Source organism: Wolffia australiana, chromosome 3 (genome assembly GCF_029677425.1).
Source record: "Wolffia australiana isolate 7733 chromosome 3, ASM2967742v1".
NCBI classification, from domain to species: Eukaryota; Viridiplantae; Streptophyta; class Magnoliopsida; order Alismatales; family Araceae; genus Wolffia; species Wolffia australiana.
This window is the reverse complement of record NC_135837.1, coordinates 11,614,131-11,636,952: the sequence shown is the minus strand read 5'-3', so window position 1 is coordinate 11,636,952 and position 22,822 is coordinate 11,614,131. Positions and strand designations below refer to the sequence as shown.

The 22,822-nt window shown below is 39.2% G+C and overlaps 2 protein-coding genes across 2 annotated transcripts; one reads left to right on the top strand and one right to left on the bottom strand.

Annotated features, from left to right (window-relative positions):
- The first annotated feature begins 338 nt into the window (after nt 1-338).
- On the top strand, nt 339-4,852 carry LOC144700941 (KOW domain-containing protein). The gene is made up of 5 exons (XM_078572542.1): nt 339-519; nt 590-685; nt 1,339-1,442; nt 1,662-1,798; nt 4,502-4,852. Exons 1-5 carry the CDS (start codon nt 460-462, stop codon nt 4,582-4,584), a joined length of 480 nt encoding a protein of 159 aa, XP_078428668.1. The 5' UTR covers nt 339-459; the 3' UTR covers nt 4,585-4,852.
- Nucleotides 4,853-18,625: 13,773 nt separating this feature from the next.
- Nucleotides 18,626-22,822, bottom strand: LOC144701515 (serine/threonine-protein kinase AGC1-5-like). The gene is made up of 4 exons (XM_078573320.1): nt 22,264-22,822; nt 20,810-21,287; nt 18,781-19,030; nt 18,626-18,702 (listed from the first exon to the last, which is right to left on the bottom strand). The coding sequence occupies exons 1-4, from the start codon at nt 22,797-22,799 to the stop codon at nt 18,626-18,628; spliced, it is 1,341 nt and encodes a 446-aa protein (XP_078429446.1). The 5' UTR covers nt 22,800-22,822.

Here is a 22,822-nt window from a genome sequence, read left to right as displayed (position 1 = left end):
TCTGAAGCACCCGTCACCATCACGTCCCCGTCACGACCAATCCGTCATCCACCATCGTCATCATCACGGACCCCTAATTCTGTCACCGTCACGGACCCCTAATTCCGTCACTGTCAACGTCATGTCATCTGTCATGTTTCCGTCATGGTGATGTGTGACGTGATGGATGATGCCTGCCGATCCCTAGGCTGGACAGAACCGACAACCGAAGGGAAGGAAGACGGTTGTAAACCTAAAGTAAATGAGGGTAAGGGACGGAACGGATGACGGACGTTATCCGTCCACGTCCGTAGAACTTGGGTTTGTGGGAGATCTAAAACCCTTAACAGAATTTCTCTCTGACAAGGTGACAAAGCTCAAGTTTGATCCTTTCTGCTTACCCATTTGGCTATTCTACTTCTTTCTTGGTTCTTCAAACGAGAGCGTGCTGGGTTTTTCAGCAGGGATTTTGCTGCGCAGATGGGCTGGAAAGCGGCGCAGAAGCTGATCCAGAATTGGAAGATTTTGAGAGGAGACAATGTTCGTTTCTTCAGTTTGATTTTGGTGATTATATCATGGGTTCGTGGCTGTAATCGTTTGTTTTATTCAGGTGATGATTATTCGTGGGAAGGACAAGGGCGAGACAGGCGTCATCAAGCGCGTGATTCGTACCCAGAATCGAGTGATCGTCGAGGGCAAAAACCTGGTTCGTGTGATTGTTTTGTAATTCTGTTATATCTTGTTCTTCTCAACTTTTTTGATTTGGTGAAGCTGAATGAATGTCTCCTTGTTTTTTTTCTTTATCTAACCTTCATTTGTCCTTTTGACCAATTTTTACACGCGCATTATGTTGAATTAAAGAGAGATTTTCTGGGCGAAATAGATCTTCACGACTTTAAGGAGACAGAGGACTTCTTGAATTAATGCTGTCTTGTTGTTTTTTTGGTTTATTCCACCGTATCATGTATTCACTATCTTATATTTATTAAAGACTATCTGAGCAAAGTAGATCTTGAAAACCTGAAGGGCTCAAAGGAGATTCGAAGGAGTTAACTTGGGAATATTGATTGAGGTCAATATGTTGAAAACCGAGGAAGACGACTGGGCTGTGTTGAGTGCATAGACTTAAAATACTTTTTTTGAAGAAACACTTAAAACATGAAGAGAAGTATTGCGATACAACCTCAATGCAGTCATAAAAGCCGGAAATGGCCATACCTATCCCCTGATATCAATAAATGTATTGATATCCACGATGTGCTACAGAACCTATCTTTTAACCCTTTATAATGCTGAAAAGATATTCTATTAAATGGAATTTAGCGGAAAAAAACTGTCCTAATATTATAAAACTTACAGGTGAAGAAGCACATTAAACAGGGCCAAGGTCACGAGGGTGGGATTTTTACAGTGGAAGCACCTCTTCATGTTTCAAATGTCCAAGTTATCGACCCGCAGACAGGGTATGCCAAATTACACTAACTTGTTTAATTTTTATTGGTACAATAATGTTTTCTGTATTTACTCTAAAGATGAGAAGAGATGATTCATTCATTTACTCTTTTGCTTCGTGGAGATATTTTGTTGGAAACGAGAACTTAAAGTTTGTAAAATTCTAATTTGGAACTGGCAGTTTGGTTTATGTGTTATATGGATTAACAGCATTTTCTTTTGTTGTCCAGAAAACCCTGCAAGATTGCATATGCTTACCAGGAAGATGGGAAAAAAGTTAGAGTTTCAAGGGGAGTTGGTGCTTCTGGATCTATCATTCCTCGGCCAGAGATTCTGAAGATTAGGGCCACACCACGTCCTACCACAGGTTCAGTTTCATTTTCGTGATTTATTCTCCTAGGCTAATATTTATTTGTCATTTTAAAGTTTGAATTTATCCCTAAAACTGTGGAATATTCATGTTTTATGTTAGTTTTATGCTTTCTTTCAAGTGGGAAATAATTTTTTGGGGAACATGATTTATCTGTATTCTGGCATTTGAGATAGGCTCTCAGCATTATAACTCAGTATTTCTGGATAGTTATCCGTACTAGGTTTATGCATGGTTTGATGATTTCATTCATTTATTTGGTATATCTTTTCACCAATCAAAATGTTAGAGAGGACAATCATGAAATACTTCCCCTCTGTTAGATTCTGCTATTGCACCAAACAAATTATCAAAAGAAACTTCAATAAAGAAGGACACAGTAAGCACTACTGGAAATTCCTTATCAGTTGGTTCACTGATATGATTGTATCTCTAAAAATGGTATCAATCAAAGAAAACGGGATGCACCAGCACGGTTCGGTGGAAATTCGTCGCCGTGTGTGCTTGGTGCTGCAGATCTGATTGCCCTCGATAGCCTCGCCATCCAGTAGGGATCTGATACGAGTCTTCCTCAAGTATACAAAAGAAGAAATAAATTGATATTGATTGTGAAAAATGACAGTTAAGACAGTTATGGCAGCCACTCACATATACCATTAGAATCTTCATGGGAGTCAAGACAGCATACCCAACCAACGGAGGCATCTGAAGAGACACTAACAAAGGCATCTCCTGAAGAAGAATCCAGGGGGAGTGTCCAACAGACACCATCCTTGGATATGTTCGAAGAATGCTACTGAAGAGGCAGTATAACTGCCTGATAAGGATAGTATATATATGTGTAGATAAGTGCTTATAGATCAGGAAAACACTAAATGAGAAGGAGTGATTCCTAAGGCTCTTAATTTAATTCTTAAGAGATTGGGAGGCGAGTGATCGTCTAGTGGGTCATATCCAGAAAGAGAGAGCCTGCATACTTGTATCATCAACTCTGATCAATAAATATTGTACCTTTCTTCTAGTTAATTCTGGTCTGAATTTAACGATCTCTGAGAAGACTGTATCATTGGTATCAGAGCCGACAGATCCTTGGAGATCGGTGTTACTTCAACAACAGTATGGGAAACGCTAAGGATGATGGTCAAAAGGCAGGCGCAAACTTGAAGTTACCAACAACCAGGTTGAACGGCAGTTTGATTCAATCAATGATGGAGCAGCTAGCGGAACTCAAGACAGAAATACAAGATCTGAAGAAGCAAAAGGAACACTGGACATCACCATTATCAATTGTCGATAATTCGAAGTCAGTATCAAACTCTGAAGGGCTTCGTTCTTCGGCAAGCTCAAGAGAGGAGATATGCCTATTTTTCAGGGACACAACCCAAAGGGGATCAAGCTAGTGGAACTCATAAAGTGTCATCATTGTCCCCTGCAGGCCTGCTGCAAACCTACCCCTTCCAGGAAGAGTGTGGGTCAACATACCAATGGATTTCATTGAAGGGTTGCCAATTTTTTAAGGGTTTAATTGCATAATGGTAGTGCTAGATCGTTTGAGTACATTTAATTACTTTATCCCACTTAAGCATCCATTCACAGCCGCTCAATTGGCAGAATATTTCATCAAAGAAGTGGTGATGCAGCATGGTATGTCTATGTCAATTGTATCCGACTGGGACAGGTTTTACCAGTGCATTTTGGAAAGAACTCTTCAAACATCAATGTACTACCCTCCGCATGAGCTCATCCTACCACCTGCAGACCGATGGCCAATCCGAGGCGGTAAACAGACGTCTAGAGACATATCTGAAGTGCTATACATTTATTTATTTAATATTTTCACCTATCAAAATGTTAGAGACCATAGTTCTGAAATACTTCCACTCTGTTAGATTCTGCTATTTCACCAAACAAATTATCAGAAGAAACTTCAATAAAGAAAGACACAGTCAGCATCACTATAAATTCTTTATCAATTGGTTCCCTTCGCTGATTAAATTCTTAGAAGGTTAAAATTGATGGGCATGAGTGAAGTGCCGACCCATTTTAAATGATTATATAGTAAGTTTCCTCCAAAGCCTTTTCCCGGAGGATGAAACACCTGGTATTATTTAAGTTCTATGCAAGTAACATTCTCTGCCTATTCTTAAGTCCAATTCATTCTTGTCTGTCAGTTTTCATGGGTAAGAATTTCTCATCGGGAGGAATCTGTAGACTAAACACTTGAAAATTGATGAACAGGCTAGAGGTAGTCTCTTATCTTTTTTTTCAGGGTACAAGGATGCTCTGGTGTTGTAGTTCAGAACTTTGATCGATTCTGAACGGCCTTTTTCTATTCAGGGTGGTACTTAAAATTCTTTGCCCGTTTGAAGTAAACATTTGAGTAGAAATTTTTTGTCGATCCCTTCTTCTTTTTTGCAACTTCACAGGAGATACCCCATCTGCTAAATAAAATAGAGAGCTATGTATTATTAGAAATTATTGAGATTCCATTTTATTACTAATTTGCTTTGGAATGTGACTTGTTGGTGCAATTTATAATTCAACCATTTTCTTTCTGTTACTTGACTCTGGGAGAGGAAAACAAAGAGAGGTTAGGAGAAAAAATATCGTCAGCTGTTTAATTGAAAAATCAGTCTTTACTGTTTATTCATACTCTGGAAAATTAACCTATAAATTTATGTTAATCTTTTGTGGTTGCAGTTGGACCGAAGGATACGCCAAGGGATCTTGTCATGGAGAAAACATACGATGCTAAATCTGGTAAGGGTATGCCTGATCTGTAGGGGGTTTATGCATCATCATTGAGGCTCTTAACAATAACTCCTAAGGCCTTCTCTCTGAAGGCTAGCTTTTCAACTTACGAACTCCTTATAACCATTCGTACAGTTTTCTCCAATCTCATTCTTAATATATGATTCCAAAGATCTTTCAAATCCTTTCCCTTTCAGGGTGCGTCTTCTAGTTTGATGTTCTTCGCGTTATTTCCAAATTTATTGTGCACATGAACTCTAATGCATTTTATAATGCAGTTCCGTTTGGCTTAGGTTATAATTCTCAGATCAAACTGCATGCGTTTTACATAAGCATGTGAGCAAATATATTCTTGGGAGGAAATTAGTCTCTACTCTGGAATATAATTATCTAGAATGAAAGCCATGAAGTTGAATTAATTGGTCGCAAGGATTTGTTTTCTTCCCTAACTTTAATGATGACGATGCAATCTTTTTTCTTGAAAAAAATGACTCAAGTTAGCCAATGAGCAGATTTATTGAAACTAACTTTGAGCAGATTTGCTGGTTGAGTTGGCTAGGTTAATACTAGGTTGTATCCAATATCTAAAATGCATTATAACCTTTGGCAGAAATTTAGGCTGTAAGATTTGCCTATGTTACAAGCTATTCATGGTGAACAAAATTTGGCTTCACCTTAGAACATTTATGAAATCATTGCCTCCCATATTATTTACAACATTCATGGTGAAGACTCTAGTAAAGCTTTCCATGGCCTTAATTAATTATTTTTTTTGAAAAACAAACTGATTTCGAATATTGTTCTCTCTTCTCTAATTTTTTTTAATCATACTTAGTAGCACCTTGTCCCTTTCAAAAGGTTGTTATTTATCCTGGAGGATTTAAACTTCAAATAAAAATGATATCATTATAAATTATTTTGGAAGTCGGACGATGTTCTCTTGTCCTCTCCAGAACCCAGATTCTGGAGTTTCATAGAGGTGAGTATTCCAAGGATCCTTCCAAACCCAAGGCTTACAACAAACTAACTTATGAGCCATGTCGATCAATGTGAACTAGGAAATGATTACTACATTTGCTCTCCATTCATCTATGTCACTAATTTTAAAAAATTGTAACACATTATATTCAAATTAATTTGGTAAACAAGCACACAATTTATGAGGCTCTAGCTTTATATTTACAGCTTGTCCGAAGGTCCAATTACAGTCTATCCCTACACAACTAGAGTCAACAATGTTGTCCTTGCCTAATAAAACCCAGCCAACCTCACATATTTGACAATGCATCTTAGGTGGATGATGAACTCTAAATTAGGGGTAAAATTACATCGTCGTGAAATTGAATTTAATAAATAATATTTTAAATCTTTACTCATAAAATAACTAAATTATTTAGTGATGAGTAAGGGTCATATCCACAGGGAATGGATATACAGGAAAGAGCTCTCTTTAAGGGATGGATTTAAGAAGGTGAGAAGGATTATGTGTAGCATAAGATATAGTAAATGGGCCATGATAGTAATGACGATAGATGTAGTAGAAATTTAAGAAGATGGGATGAGTATAGTGCTAGTAATGGATCGTTATCAAACTAGTAGGACTAGAGGGTAAGAAGGCTTGAAGCAATAAGACGTAGTTGGTGACGTCGTCGCGAGGGTACCAAGATGATGCTCGGATATCGGGTGATAGTGGACATCGTTGAAGACGTCGTCCGTCAGATACGGACCTATGGAGATGCGACTACGTGACGCGAAGACTCCTAGGCAGATGTACGTGCAGTCCCCGACTCTTGGGGTTCGCCAAGCTCCGGGCTCTGGGCCGAGCGACAGATGACGGTAACGGTGACCTCCTGACCCTCGTCGGAGTGACGACGGTGTGTACGGCACCGAATGGACTAAGTCCATGGGTGCTCTCACGTAACGGACCGGCTCGGTTCGTACTTAGGGAAAACGCTCGATATGTTCTCTCGTGTCTGTTTATCCTCTCACCTATTCAAACCCGAGGGCGGTGGAGTGCAATAGAAAGATGTGCGACAAAATATAACTAGCGGGCAAGGGGAGTAAGGTACCTTTGTGGTGTTGTCGTCCCAGAGTCGTGGTATTTGTTGATGCAGGAACTGGTGGGCGGAGTCGGTGGAGCTGTGCCGGAAACTAGCACAGCGTCGATCGACTGGCAGCGTTGTCGCTACTCAAGAGTTGTGACGCAGGAGCAAAGGAGGAAGAAGAGCGAGGCGCGGGGGCGGTGATGCTGCGACGGTGGCGCAAGTGGCGGTGCGAGCAGCCACGCGGGAAGCGATGACGGCGGTGCGAACGACGACACAGGCGGCGCATCGGCGCTACACGGTGGTGTTGGCAGCGTGGCTGAGCTACGCAGCGGCGCAGAGGTACTACTTCGGTGGCGAGGCAGCGCTACGCGGGCGGCACGGGGTGGTGGCAGCAGCGGTGGCACAACGGCGGCGACGAGCACCCTCCCCTCCACCTTCTACTTTCTTCCTTTTGTCTCTCTTCGTCTTCCTCCCTCTCCTTCTTCTTGTTTCTCTTCTTTTCTCAACGATCTTGAACTCTTTTCCCAAAATTCAACAAGACATGAGTTTTAGGGCACCCATCCGTCCCTTATATAGGGATGGTAATGGGCCCCTTAAAAAGGGTCAAACAAGGGGGGCCTATAAACATGGGGGGCCCCTTAAAAACCAAAAAAAAAAATACTAAATTTGAAAACAATGGTTCCAAAAGGGCCGGGCCAGTGGATATGGCCTGAAACTTATGAGTGATAAAGGGCCTTCGCCTTCCTCTTGGCGTGCCGATCTGGCGGATCTCGAGCTGCCAACACTGTATAAGGGATGTACCCATTATTTATGATTTTTAATATCCTAATCTTCTTCTCTGAAATAACGTGAGGTTTATTTTCATCATTATATTTACCTTGATCTGATTCTTTCAATTGTCTGATGAATGGATACCTCAGAATATTTATTTTTTCTCAAACATGATAGGTCATGTAGGTCTTCCTCTATCTATTTAATCTGTGATACGAAAATAGTTCATATTTTTGCATAAATGTGATGATGATTCGATATTTGTAACAACAAAAAAGACAAAACATTGTTGGTAATTCAACTTTCATCTGTTTCCTAGGTTCAGATTAGTTCTCCAAACTTTCTGCATAAATATTTTCCATATTTTTAAGTCCTGATTTCATTTAGGTATTTTTCATGAACATCTCCTTCCTTTTATCCATTATACAAAAACATAGGTGTCATGTGATGTACAAGAGTTAGCTGAGGAGAAGAAGTTGATTCAGGATAAGGAAATTTCTATTTTATATCAAAGTTACTCGATTAGCACACAGTCCGTGGTGTTGTTTTTGTAATCCTGTCATGAGATGAAGGATATCAAAACTTTCTTGGGCTCCTTTGAAATCCCGTGAATGTGAATCAAACTAGAGAGAAATACTATGGGAAGATTTATGATAGAGTCTCAAAATGGACCAAACCTAGGATACCTTGGATCTTGAATTTAAATCAACAAAATATTCTCTCTGTGATAACTTCAACAAGAAGAGCCACTAAGCCATATCTAGTACGTCGGAGCCATTTTTCATAGAGACAATCTATTACAAGGATAATCGTCTTGAATATACAATTGATGAACCCAAAACAAGTAATGTAAACATAAACATCATAAGGCCATTTCTTGTGGCATTTTATTTCTCTTACCTTAATTTGGTATAAATTCTCATTTCATGCATTTATTAGACTATTTGCTCGAAAGAACACTTTTTAATAAAATTTCTACAAATTCTCATTCAGAACAATATTCAAGATTATTAATTTTAATGGAAATAATTTTATTGCAAGCTTGTTATTGTACATTTTCCAGGGATGAAATCAAATAAATAAATAAGAAAAAAGTTATTTTTTAGTGTAACCAAGCACCAGTGAAAGAGCACTCAAGCCAGCTGCAAGTGGCCAAGCGCTGGAGCACTCAAGCCTGCCTGCAGCCAGCGTGCACTATACGAAATCAGCAATGCTTGGAAATGGAGCAGGGACGATCAAGAAGTCCCATAGAACCCACAAGGAGCCCACATAGACCCACGTTAGAACTAGCATCAATGGAGTCAAGCCCACACATGTGGTTTATTTTATTCTGTATTTGATTTAGCGTAAAAATTGAAAAAGCAGCGCATATTTTTAAATTTCTCCATATGTGATTAACCTTTCTCCATCTACCCAATCACTGCTCAACCCAAAAGGCCATGATGCTTAAAATTATTAGAGGAAAGGACCAAGCGTTGATCCGATCTGGCCCAAAGTTTGTGTCATGACAAGCCTACTTTTCAGATTAACCTCAGCCGTTTGATCTTCTTAAACAATGTCAAACAGTGAGATTTAATAGTTACTCGTGTTCCTTTTTTTCAGGTTTGTGATTCTTCAAGGTGCTGGAGAGGATGGTAGGGCCTCTTGACGAGCCAATCAGAAGGTCATCTGCTGACTAGGAGGCTGACGAGGAAACTGACTTGGCAAGGAGGGGCACACCGTAAAGAGATGGGTCCATGGATGTGACTTAATCACAACAATTAGACCCATCAAAGGGAGACCAGAGGGGGGTGGGGGTAAACTCATCCTTCTCCACCCATTCGGAGAGGGATGAGAAAATTTCCCATTCTCATTGGGAGATCCCCCCTTGTTCTCATTGGGAGAGCCGTTGATTGGGGCAGTAAATCAAGGGTTGAGAAAGCTTCTCTCTGTGCCCTTTAAATCCAAATTTTGAAGCCTACTTTAGCATCTGTTGCCACAGGAATCAAAGAATAATGGAGACCTTTTTGGTTTTTTCTCAGCCCATCTCATGTCATGACAGCCTCAAAGGGTCTTGAGAACTTCAAGAAAGTGCCAACATGAAGACAAACTTAGGGGCCAACGATTTGCATCCCCACACCCTGTTCTTCAAATAAGGGCTGATCTGGTACGCTTCTTGGTTTTATTAGATGAAAGCTAATTCATCAACATAGTATCATTCGCTTCAATTTAAAGTGGAACATGATTTCATTGCAATTTTATAGTACAGCATCTTTGACGCATTTGTTGAACACCTGCCAGGAGTCGACGAGTTTATCAGATTAAACCCTGATTTTACCTTATAAAAAAATATTATAAAAACTTCTTAAGTATTTCTATCATTCTAAGCTACCTATCAAAATAAAAAATTATCCCAATTGACTACTTATCTAAATCCAAGTGTTTATACTTCATCTATATCTTCTATCTTGCATAATTAAAATAAATAAGTATACATTACAAAATAAAAATAATTATATGTTAAAATAAATTACTGAAAAAAGTAATGAAAATGAATATGTAAATAATTAAATATGTAAATGAATATGTAAATATAAATATGTAAATAATTAAAATAAGTAATTCTGTGAAGTACATCTTTATTATTCATAGTATCCTTACTAATATCTGTTCACATTATCTCACTTATATATTAATTAAAAAGATAAAAAAACTCTTCCACTACGTATCTCACTACCCTTCTTTCACATAATCTCACAACCCTTCTTTATTTCTCTCGTTCAACCTTTTTCATTATCCTTTATTTATTTATTTTCATTATTACCTTATCCCTTCTCATACTGAACTATATAGCCGATCCATTTTATTATCCTTATTATTATTTTACTTTATAATTCTAACTTGAATATTAAATATCTCTAAAGGTCAGTTCTTGTTGAGACGACCTCACTCTCATTATACATATTTGAGTGAGTTTCTTTAATTAAAATTTTATTTGATTTAGGAAAATTAATTTACAAGGATGTTAAAATTTACGCCACAATTTGCCTTACTCAAAAATCTAAAATGTCTTTAGGTTATACAGTTATCTTGTTTAATACTCCACCCTTCCAAGACTATGGGTATCTTCCACCATGCATGAAGCTCATACAATAATCACTATTCTTTGGATACTATATTGATCAACTCTAAAGTTTTAACCTTGTATATAATCATGAAAATCCAATATCTGTGCCTAGTTTATAGCTAGATGGGTATGCTGATTCCAGATAGATGACCTAAATTATGATGATTGGGCAAACCATGATGTGGAAAATACCTTTTATAATACTTCTCTCCCACAAATCAAAAGGTTTTGCAAAATCCTTCATCTAGATCACATTCTTTTCTTTAAGAGTTCATTTTTACCACCAAGTAGTATTCTTTGAGGAAACATATCTCATTTGTCTTAATGTATTGTACTCTTAAGGTAGTTTCATTATCTTTTTTAGATGAAAGGAAACGCTCTGGTTTTTAATGTATCTAATTTGATATTCCCAAATTGGTTCATCTCATTAAAAATGGTTAAATATTCTATTTGCTTATACAAAGTTCATGGACTACAGGTAGGGTTGTAGGATGGATGACGGATCGTCATCCGTCCTTGCGAAAAACATCATCTGGCGTCGTGGAGTGATGGGCGGATGTCGGAACAGAAAGGTTTAGCCATCCGTCATCAGTGATGCATGATAGATGATGGAAATGACGAACGGATGACTGAGGATGACAGATGACATTTTTGGATGATGAAATTATAAAAATATTAATATAAACTATAAAATAGATTTATTCATTTAAAAATCTAGGGGCCGAGAATGCAGACGAGGACGACAACGAGGAGGGAATGATGACCACTGACAAGGGCAGAGACAAATAACATCAAGGGCATTGACAACCAACGACGAGGACGGGCACGAGATTGCAGAGGACGAGAACGGCTACAAGCGAGGATGGGGATGAATACAAGTGAGGACAGGGTGGACTCCCGCAACTTACGGGTGGACGACTGTTGAGGACACAGATGGGGGTGACGATAATGAGGAGGGGAATGTCGATCGCCAACAAGGGTGGGGATGAATACTGTTAAGGGCGTCGATGGTGAAGGCCAAGAATGGGCATGGGACCGTAGAGGATGAGGACGGTGACAAACGAGGATACGGACGGGGATGACCAAAGACAGAGTGGAATCCTGAAACTTACGGGCGGACGACTGCTGAGGACGCGGATGGGTTGACAACAACGAGGAGGGTAATGATGACCGCCAACAAGGGGGGTACGAATACTGCCGAGGGCATCGATTGCAAACCCTGAGGATGGGCTGAGGGCACATAACGACCACTGATGAATGTATGATAAATGTTCTAGAACTTAAATAATTTTCATAAATTTATCAAAGTTTTATAACTGAAATCATGTTTTAGGTGCAACAAAAAAAAGAAAGGTCAAAATGAGAAGGATCCACTACTTATTTGACTTCTCGTAGATGCTCAATGTTCATGCTTCACTCGTGGAAGGATGCTGCAATAACCAAAGTAATTAGAGTTAGTTTTGAATTAAAATGCCGAAAAGTCATTAAGATTCTAATTACCTATTTCATGTTTTCAGATGTAGAGACATTTTTTTCATTGCCGAATGATGTTGCCGGGCGCATCCAACAGTGTAACACACACAACTCAATACTCTACATCTAGGCTCAATCTTTTGGGCATCACGGCATTACCACCCACTGAAAATAGCTGCTCCGCCGGTGTACTTGTCGCTGGCACAATCATGTACTCCATGGCCAACTTTGCGAAATGGGGATAAGCTTGCACCGGTGACCATCCACCACTTTAGAGGGCTTTCACTATCTCGAATGAGAGGCTCATTGAGTTAGGCATCCAACTCTTGTTTGGGTCCTGCTTTGGGCTTGGATTTCATCCTTGCTTTGGCTCCTTTATTGTCTTTGCAATTGCAAGAGTATGCTGGTGACTACCTCGAGACTCATGCTCTTAAATTACAGTTGAATGGTCATCACGAGTAAGTGAACTATGTAGACAAGATTTTTGTCAAACTTAAGTATGCAATGGAGTCATCAAGGTTTTGAGGATCAATCAGAGCTATCTTTGTTTTCAGATGAAGAAGCGTTGCTGTTATGACACATTCATCGTGTCGTATGTCAAACTTAAGCTTTGTGCACTCGCATGCATCCCAAATGGATTCTCTTTATGATCTTGTTAACATCTCTACCATGGTAAAAATACCATCATTGTCAAATCGATCAAGGACATCGTTGAGGTGATCTGATGTAGTCTTGATCATGACAAGCACATATTTGCAGTAACAACCTTTGAATTGCTTATGAAGTTAGTTGTCTCGAGAAATAATGATAATATGTTGCAAAAATCCTCCAACAACATCCACTTCTCAACCTCTAAGCTGTAATTCTTCACGCTCGTCGAGATGAGTGCACACGCCATTTGATCAAGAACATTTTGCTTATCTTTGGCATTGTGCAACATAGTGTATGTTGAGTTCCGCCTTGTTGGGCAATCTAGAAGCACTTTGTTGTCATTTGGCTTTCCAAGAAGCTTGCATATCTTCTTATAGTTTTCCCTCTTTTGAGGTGAAAGAGAGATGGCCTTTACAAGTTTGCAAACTTGAGCCACTGCCTCCCCGAGGGAGGTCCTGCTACATTGATATGATGTGGCAATTGGACCTCTGACTTCATCATACACAGATGGATCTATTTCCTTTGGTGTAACACAAAGGATTTTTAGGCCCACCTGCACAATCAAGTTCAAGACACGTGCCACACATGGCAAATGTCGATCAGTACTAAATGTAGGATTCGTAGGTTGCAGTCATCTCGCCAGAAAGTTCATCATTGTCGTATTGTTTGTAGCATTGTCTGTGGTGATAGTAGATACCCTCATGTCAGTGGCAATTTAGATATTGATGGTAAAAAAATATCGGTGGTGACAAGTTTATGTGGGAATGAAAATGTTGATCACACCTTTGATTAAAGTTTGAAATCATCTACGACCTCAGCAATTTAGATATTGATGGTAAAAAAATATCGGTGGTGACAAGTTTATATGGGAATGACAATGTCTCCCCATCATGCCTGTCTTGGATATGACGTAGGCCAAGCATCTGCTCTTGAAGCTTCCATTATGCGTCGATCAAATGCATGATTACACCTAAGAGGGCATAACCTTTTGGAGTAGTCCAAGCATCCACTGTAAGGGACATACGGTGTTCATCATTGAACCTGTTTGAAATATCTGTCTTTAGCTGAGTGTACACTACCCTACCGGTCTCCTTAATTGCCCACCGTCCATACATCTTTATGTTGGATTGTGCTCTGAATCACCATGCTTGATGGAATTGCTCTGTGTCATCTAATAACCATGGCAATGCACTACAGATGATAAGCAGTAGAATTTCTTGCTTCTCTACCTCAGGGGTGACAATAGTGAAGTACTGATTTTTTTAGGACAAGTTGGAAAATACTTCTGCAATAGAACGTTGTGAACTTGCGATACCTTTGAGTTCATCATGTACCTTTTGATGAACTGCTTGTTAATGTCGCCAAAAAACATTTGTGCTCCAATATTTAGGCCATTGTAAGTAGAGTTTGCTTGTGGAGTTAATACAATTGCACAGTTCACATATGTACTTTGAGTCGCCAACTACCGTGAAGTACTCGAAGCTTTTTGCTCTAGGTGACTTCCTCAAATTTTGACTTCGAACTTGAGGGCAGTTCCTACTATCATTATCTATCCCCATGGCCTGCTCACTGTCATTGTGATGGGGCAGCACATTGTCCACAATAGACTCCATAATAATCTTAAATTACTTGAGAAATAATTTTCTCCTTTAAAAAATAACCAACTTACTCTAAGTTGATGCATACATATAGATTTCAACCCATGTTTCTGGTGCAGAAATGGAAGCTTGATCCGATAAAAATTTGAAAAAAATCCAAATAATAACACTTTTAAAAAAAAAATAATAAGACATCTCTATATCCGAGCACGTGGGAATTCAAATATAAAATTTATTGAACAGACAATGAAACACAATTCGTCCATTTTTAAATGCATGTATCAAATCTGTAAATTTAAAATTAAACATGGAAATGTATGTAGAACATTGCCTTGTGTGCAACATGGTTCAAAAAATGCTCAAAAGAATGAAAATGGCGCAAAGAATATACCTAAGAGTTGTATAAAATTGACTAATTGAAGTGATATCCTCTTCCACATCGAATCTTAATAGCTCTAGTATCTCGGATTTATTCTACAAACTCATATTGTTGATTCCAAGTAACTGTCAAATGTCATAATTTTACCTTAAAACATTAGCAGGTATTAGAATAAAAAAGAGAGATGAAGAGAAAAGGCAGACAGGCAGTTGATTCATTCTAACTCAAGAGCTCCACATCAATATCAAAATGGAAAACACTTATTTTTTTACACCATGGTTTGCTAAGATAGCCATCCCTGATTCTCAAACATACTCGGCGTAAAAAAGTCAATTTATGACAAGTAAGACGTGCATTGTACAAGATGTACCATTGTTCTACCAGATGGATAAATAATTTAATTTTGTAAAAATTAAACATTGTGTGTCACCAATTTTTTCATATTTTTGCAAGGTTGAAGAAGCGCCTTGATTTGGGAATGACGTTGTTGTCCAATCCAGCATCTTCACCGTGGGGAATGGCTCAAGCCCCATGTGATTGCATGCATCTTGGATTCCCCAAGAGCAAATGAAGAAGGATGAGACAAGCGTGGCAAAACATTATACTCCTTTGACCGCCATCTTCATTTCTTTATCCTAATTTCTTATTCTTTTCTTCTTACAAGGTTAGGCCATCTTAGAGATTTCAACTGATCTCTTCCTTTGGCTCTAATTCTAAAAAACAAAATGGAAGAGTTTATTCCCACACAACATGTTTCAAGAAGACATAATAACATAGAACATGTCGTAGGGCCCTGTGAATCTAAAATCCCTTAGGGGAGAACAACACATGAGCCCCATATTTTATTCTCATGTCCTCATGGCCTGCCACATTGGGAAGTGGAAATCTTATCTGTGGAAGTTATAAGGATTTACATTTAAGAGGATCGCGAGAAGTCTTCGGACCATAAACATTAATTATTTCAAATGCCATGAAATCTCAAACTGTCCCATGAGGACTTGGGGGAGATTCAAATTAGGGGCCTGAAAATTTGAATAAAAAATAAATGTGTTGTACTTTTAAGCAAAATGTTGGTCCTTCTATATTTTTAAGCATAATTTGTGTTGTACTGTGAGCACACTACTTTGGGTTTCACAAAGAAACACAACATGCTACGTGTTCAGATGATATCTTAAAATTTCTACTCTAGGATTTTTGAAATTAAAGTGGTTGTGCATACGATGATCTAGATCGCATGCAAACCAAAATTGACAGGTGACGTCGGCTGTGGCATGCGATGTCGCGTCCGGGCTTGGCGGGTGATAGTGGGTGATAGCGGGTGTGGCGAGCGATGGTGCTTGGCAGATGGCGGGCAGCAGGAGACAGATTTAGGAAGACTGGAAGAGAGGATTTATATGTTAGAATTTAGAACAGCAGGAGAGGAAGAGAGGATTTCACATTTCTCCTGTATATGTTTAACTTATATTACTTAGAATTTTAGAAAAAAAGATATTGTTCTGTCATCCATTCATCCGCTATCCATTTTGTTTTCTGTAAAAGATGAATGATGGAACGGGACTGATGACATAATTGTGAAGATGAAGAAGCCCGGATGGATGATGAAACTGACAAACTCAAGTGTTCTGGACAGATGACTGAACAGAAGTCCGCTCAGTCTCGTTCCGTCCATCCAAAGGCGTCATCCGTCATACGTCCAACAAATCTAACTACAGGAACTGTGTCAAAAAAGTGAGATTTATTTATGATATTTTATGTTATTATCTTGTTTTGAATTTAAAATTTGTCACAGTTTTATACAACATTGATGTGGAATTATCCATTAACTTGCACATAATGCACCTTCTATTGTAGTCATTGTAATGAGCCATAGGTGGTATATGTGGTCTATCTCATCCAAGAGATGTGCAATATCTAAAAGGAGACAAAAAAGATGAGTATGAAGATAATGGGATATGTTAGTTTACCACATAGATAATGTGCCACATTTATGAGTGTGTATGAATCAAATGGCAAAATCATCTCTTCCTTGAATTCAGAAAATGGATGATATTTCAGAAACTACCTGCTGTCTCTCTTTTCAAGTTATCTGATCCTTTAAGGTTTCACGTAGGAAAAACTTTTAGTATTTTTTACTTAGATTATTTCAGTAATTAATATGAATTCTAGTTAAAGTACGTGGAATCCCAAGCATGGAAAACATCAATTCTCAGAAACAGGTGGTAAGTATAGAGGAAAAAAAGATGTTATGAAGTAGTGATAATAATAATATTAGTATATGGGTGAAATGATAAAAGTCCTATGATCAAGAGATAACAGATATATTATTATTCCAATGTACGCTTTTTTGGTAAATATTAGAAATATACCAAGTATACGGTCAAGTGAGTAGATAATATAATTTTAAAAATATACTTAAAATGTTAGTACTTTTAGTGATGGTGTGTTATAAATAATTTAGAAATAATTTACAGGAAAGATGTTTGGTAACCAGATAGTAAATTATTGGAAGATGAAAGCAATATAATATAATATAGGTACCTGGATAAAGTAGAATAAATAAGCATATAAGATTAGTGCTATGTAGGTAGAAGATATTTCAATGCTCTATAATGTAGAGAGATGGATATAATAACAACTCTGGCGGTTTAGATAGATAGTAATTTGTGATAGAATATATATTTGTAATTATAAATGTTTCTGGTAGCCAGCATAGTAATTAATATTTTGATGTAGAAAGAAAAATAATGACTAAATATAAATAATATATACTTAGGGTTAAAATTGTGTAGGAATATGATATAAAGAATGCATAGGTGATACATGATGACTAATTGGGATGAGTGAAATTTTTTTTATTGTTCATGTTAAGCGACAATAATAACTATATGTACACAATTTAAAATAATATAAAATAAATTAAATATATTAATTAGAGAACAAGTTGTCGTCCTACTGTCATTCAAAACATCATTTGCAGCTATCACATTTCCCAAGTAGGGCATCTGTCATCATCCTATCACATGATGAAGCCATCCAGCACTGGCATCATTGCATGATACTGCATCCCCATCCTCGGACCCTCATGGAAATGAGAATATGAAGACCTAATGCCATCAATTTTTGTTTAAATTGATTTCTTTCTTTTTTATTTGAATTCATGAGATGATCTGGAAATCTTTCCATGGTTGACCATGAACTGACACTTGAAAAAATGAAATGAATAAGGGTTGACCATTATTTTTAGGAATTTTATGCACTCGTTGAAAAACCAATTTAGCCATTATAGGTCAAATGCTGTACCCTTCAATCCTTGATAATGTTTATTCCGCACAAATACTAGTAAGGGCACATGTATAACTCAGTGGATAATCATAAGAAACAAGGGGGCATTGACTTTGGATAATTCTGTTGTAGAAAATAAAATTAACTCCCCAGAAGATTCAACTTTAGTTGAAGGAGTGTATATCATATAAACTTTAATTAGTGGTGAAATCCTAAGATTCATTGGAACAAGTACTTATTAATTGAATTATAAGATTGTATGAGAATAAACTACCGCAATTTATGAAAAGCTGCAAGATAGACTGTGAACAGTCTCTCTTTCATTATTCTTATCACAAAGAACTCGAAAGAATAGTCAAATACATAATTTAAAAAATCAGTCTTATGTTGCTTCAATCTAATTGAGGAGAATATAAAAACTATTCAAATGAAGATCAAAAGTGAAAACTCTATTTCATTATTCTTATCGCAAAGAATTGGAAAGAATAATTGACGCCATAACAGGCGAATTACTCTCTTCTCTCTCTCTCTCTCTCTCTCTCTCTCTCTCTCTCTTCAATATACTAGCCAATAATTTCAGCACACTAAAAATTATAACTGAAAGAGAAAAAATTTCCCTTCAATTAAGTTGGGAAGAATTTTCAGAACAGTCAAAATTACAGTTGAAATAGAAAATCTTCTCTTTCTCATTCTCCCTTTGATTTTAATAGGGAAGAATTTTCATTACAGTCAAAATCTTCTCTCTCTCTCTCCCCCTTTTCCTACCTTCTAGAAATACTCAAACTCTACATACCCAGAGTCCTCCCTGCTGGCACCACTGCTGCCGCGACCACCACTACTGTCGTCTCCACCGCCGCTGCTCCTCTCCCCTCCACCTCCTCCTTGTCGTGCCTCCTCTGCAGCCCGTGCAGCAGCCCCTGCACATGTAGCGATGTCCACCAGCTCTGGTACATGTGGGGGCGCTGAGCTCCTCACCAGTGCCCAATTCATGCCCTCAAAGAATGGGTGCTGCTTGATCTCTGTAGCCCCTCTCCTATATGCAATCCTTTTCTGTGGGTCCTTCACCAGTAACCCCTTGATAAGGTCCTTTGCTGCCCCACTCACCTGGGGTGACGCTGGGAACCTCAGCGGCTGGCCCACCACATTGAACAGCGTTGCCCTATTTCCCTGCCCCTTGAGTTCACAAAAATGTAACAATGCCACAATTCATAACCTACGACTAAACCAAACTCCAAAGCAAAGGACCAATCACAACAAACATAATCTACACCTCATAGACTACAACCACGTACCCCCCTGTAAAAAAAGAAGAGAAACAACCAAGATCCAAACTAGAGTTCAATTGTCCGGATATCAGATATTGGATACAACTGGGGCGGTTTTAGATAAGGATATCGGATATCAAGTATCGGACGGATATCAAATATCCGTCGGAACAATTATCGCTTTTAGCTCCCTATAGCTTATTAATACATTTATAAATTATTTAAGATATATATATTTATATGTTGGATGTTGAAAAACCCTCATCAATATCCGATATCTTCATCCAACACGTGAGATGAAGACGGATGCAGCTATCGACACAGACAACGGTATCGGATATCAATACTATAGCAATTGACAGCCAATATTGTCATCCGGTATCCAGATATTGGTAAAGACAGATATCAGATAAGCCCAATTCTGTCATCTGGATAAGCATCCCACCCTTGAGACGAAGATCGAATAACAGTATTGTACATTAGTGTTTGCCCGTCCCGATACCGGTACCGGAAGCCAGTATCGGGACGGATGCTGTACCGGATACTGGAAAGGCAATTTCCGGTGTCCGATTTTTTTCCGATATCCAGATATCGGATATCGGTACTCGGATATCGGCTGCTACAGTGTCGATATCCGATACAGATATCCATCCCCATTCGGCATCTGTCTCCGTCTCAAAGGGACAGATGTCGGTATCGGATGCGGATATCGAAAACCGATATCCCCATCGATTTACAATAAAAATAATTATATTTATAACTTATCAAGCATTTCGCACAGATGACGTGGACACGGATGTACCAAGAAAGCTTTCTATTTGGTCATTCATCTCATTTCTTATATACAGTCTCAGGTTTTTTTAATTCTTCCATATGGGATATAGGGTTCGGGTTTTGTGTTAAAGTCGGAATCCCTTTATCCCATATGGAAGGAAATAGAAATGTTTGTCTCTATATATTGGACGGCGTACTCATTATTTAATAAATTAATTTATATATATAACGCTCTTTAAATGCAGCGATAATAGATATAAATATTATTTTAATATTAAATAATATAACGGCCTCATTTAATTTATACACAGAAAATTTTCTAATATCTCCCATGTGGGATAACAGGATTCAGAGTTTACATTAACTTTGAATCCTGTTATCCCATATGGAAGAAGAAAAAAAAAATTTGCACACTACATATTAAGGGGCATTGATCATAAATCAAAAACTATACAATGCGTTTAAAACTAAGAGGTAGTATGTGAAATAAAGTTTATTTTTATCGGTTGATACCGGTTCCGATATCCGGATATCGAAAACCGATATCCGGCATCCGGTCTCCGACATCTGGATATCGGAAAACCGATATCCGGTATCCGCCTCGTCCTCACCCCCCCGATATCCGTCTAACCCCTTCTAGACGGATATCGACCGATATCCGATATCCGATATCCGACACCGTCCCATTTTTTCCCGGATATCGGATATCGGTTGTCCGGATGATGGACGAATATCGGTTGGGCGAACTCTATTGTACATGCATACTATAGCAATCGATAACTGATATCGTCATCCAGTATCAGGATACCCGAGAAGACAGCTGGATATCAGGCTTGGGAGGGTGGACACTAATCCAAATCTTAACAGTATTTTTTCATTAATTTCTGTCAGTGAGTTGATTGATTGAGTGTACCTTGAAGGGAGTGACCCCATGAAGAAGCTCGTAGAGGAAAATGCCCAGAGTCCACCAATCGACAGCGCTGCCATGGCCCTCGCCGCGGATGATCTCCGGCGCCAAGTACTCGTGGGTGCCCACGAAGGACATGGACCGGGCGCTGGTGGGCTCGGCCATGAGCTCGGGCATGGGCCCGCCGGCGTGCAGGCCAAAGTCGGACTTGGACTTCCGGTTCTTCTTGGGAAGAAGGCGAGGGAGGAAGCCTGACGGGTGCATGCAGCCGCCATGGTCGCCGTCGCTGGCCGCGGCGCTGGCCGTGGCCGTGCCGGACTTGACTAGCGTGGGGCTGACCGCGCAGCGGAGAGAGAGATCAAAGTCGGAGAGCATGATGTGGCCGCCTTCGCGTACTAGCACGTTCTCTGGCTTCAGGTCTCGGTAGATTATGCCCAGCATGTGGAGGTATTCCAAGGCCAGGAGGACTTCCGCTGCGTAGAATCTGTTGCTTGTTGTGTTTAGTGAGGTGGGTTTATCCGATCGCGAGGAGATGATGGATGATGGTTGTGGTGATGATCATGGTATTTATGGGGATGGCGGGATGAAAGATGAAATGTCAGAGAAGAAGAAGAAGAAGAGGAGGAATCGATTAGATTTGTAATGGTGATCGAGTAATTGTTCGAATGAGTAGAAGAAGAGGAGGAAGATGAGGAAGAAGAAGAACGAGGAGGAGAATAATATTAATAACATGATGCTGAACATGGAGGAGGAGAATTATATCAATAAGATGATGATGAACATGGAGGAGGAGGAGAATAATATCAATAAGATGATGATGAAGATGGAGGAGGAGAATAATATCAATAAGATGATGATGAAGATGGAGGAGGAGAATAATATCAATAAGATGATGATGAAGATGGAGGAGGAGAATAATATCAATAAGATGATGATGAAGATGGAGGAGGAGAATAATATCAATAAGATGATGATGAACATGGAGGAGGAGAATAATATCAATAAGATGATGATGAACATGGAGGAGGAGAATAATATCAATAAGATGATGATGAACACGCGGATGAGGAGGAGAATAATTTTAATAAGATGATGATGAATACGGAGGAGGAGGAGAATTCTTTTTAAGAAGAAGAAGAAGAAGACGGAGGAAGAAGAACCATGTTGAACAATTATGAAGATGAAAATAATGGATGATGATGATGAGTGAACAACATGATGAATGATGCTGATGATGAGAGATCAACATGACGAACATGGTGAATGATAAATGATGATGAAGATGAAAATAACGGACTATGATGATGTTGAACAATTATGAATGACGAAGAAGAGGAAAGAAGAGTAGAAGAAAAAGGAGATGGAGAAGCTCAAATAGGGGAAAGACGGGGAAAGAAAAGGAGCTATAAAAGATGATGACGATGGTGATGGTGATGGTGATGGCAAATTATGAATCTGACCTTGCGGCCTTCTCAGAGAAGTGCTTCCCCAGCTGCCGCTGCCTCAAAGAATGCAGATTACCCCCGGAGCAAAACTCCATGACGAGGCAGAAGAACTTTTCCGTCTCAAAGTGAGAATAAAGCGTGGGCAAGAAAGGATGATCGAGCAGACCCAATATCTCTCTCTCCGTCTTCGCCCTGATCATCTTATTCCTCCCCTGCAACGAAGCTTTATCCATCACCTTCATAGCAAACAACGCTCCTCCAGAACCCCTCAGCTCCACCAAATACACACTCCCAATATCGCCATAGCCGAGCCTCTTAAGAAGCCTGAAAGAGCTCAACCCAAGAGGAGAATCTCTCTCTTCGCCGTGGCGGATGGCTTCCCAGCGGCGATCTCCGCCGGTGTGCGGTCTCGCCGGCGCGTTGCCAACGGCGGAGCTCGCCTCGCGCTCCGGCGACGCTGGAGAATGAGCGAGTAATGGACTTGGCACGCTTGGGCTTGGAAAGCCTTGCGCTTTCCCTGTTGGCTTACTCAAGATCGTTAACCCTTCCATCTTCTTCTTGAATCCTGACTTCT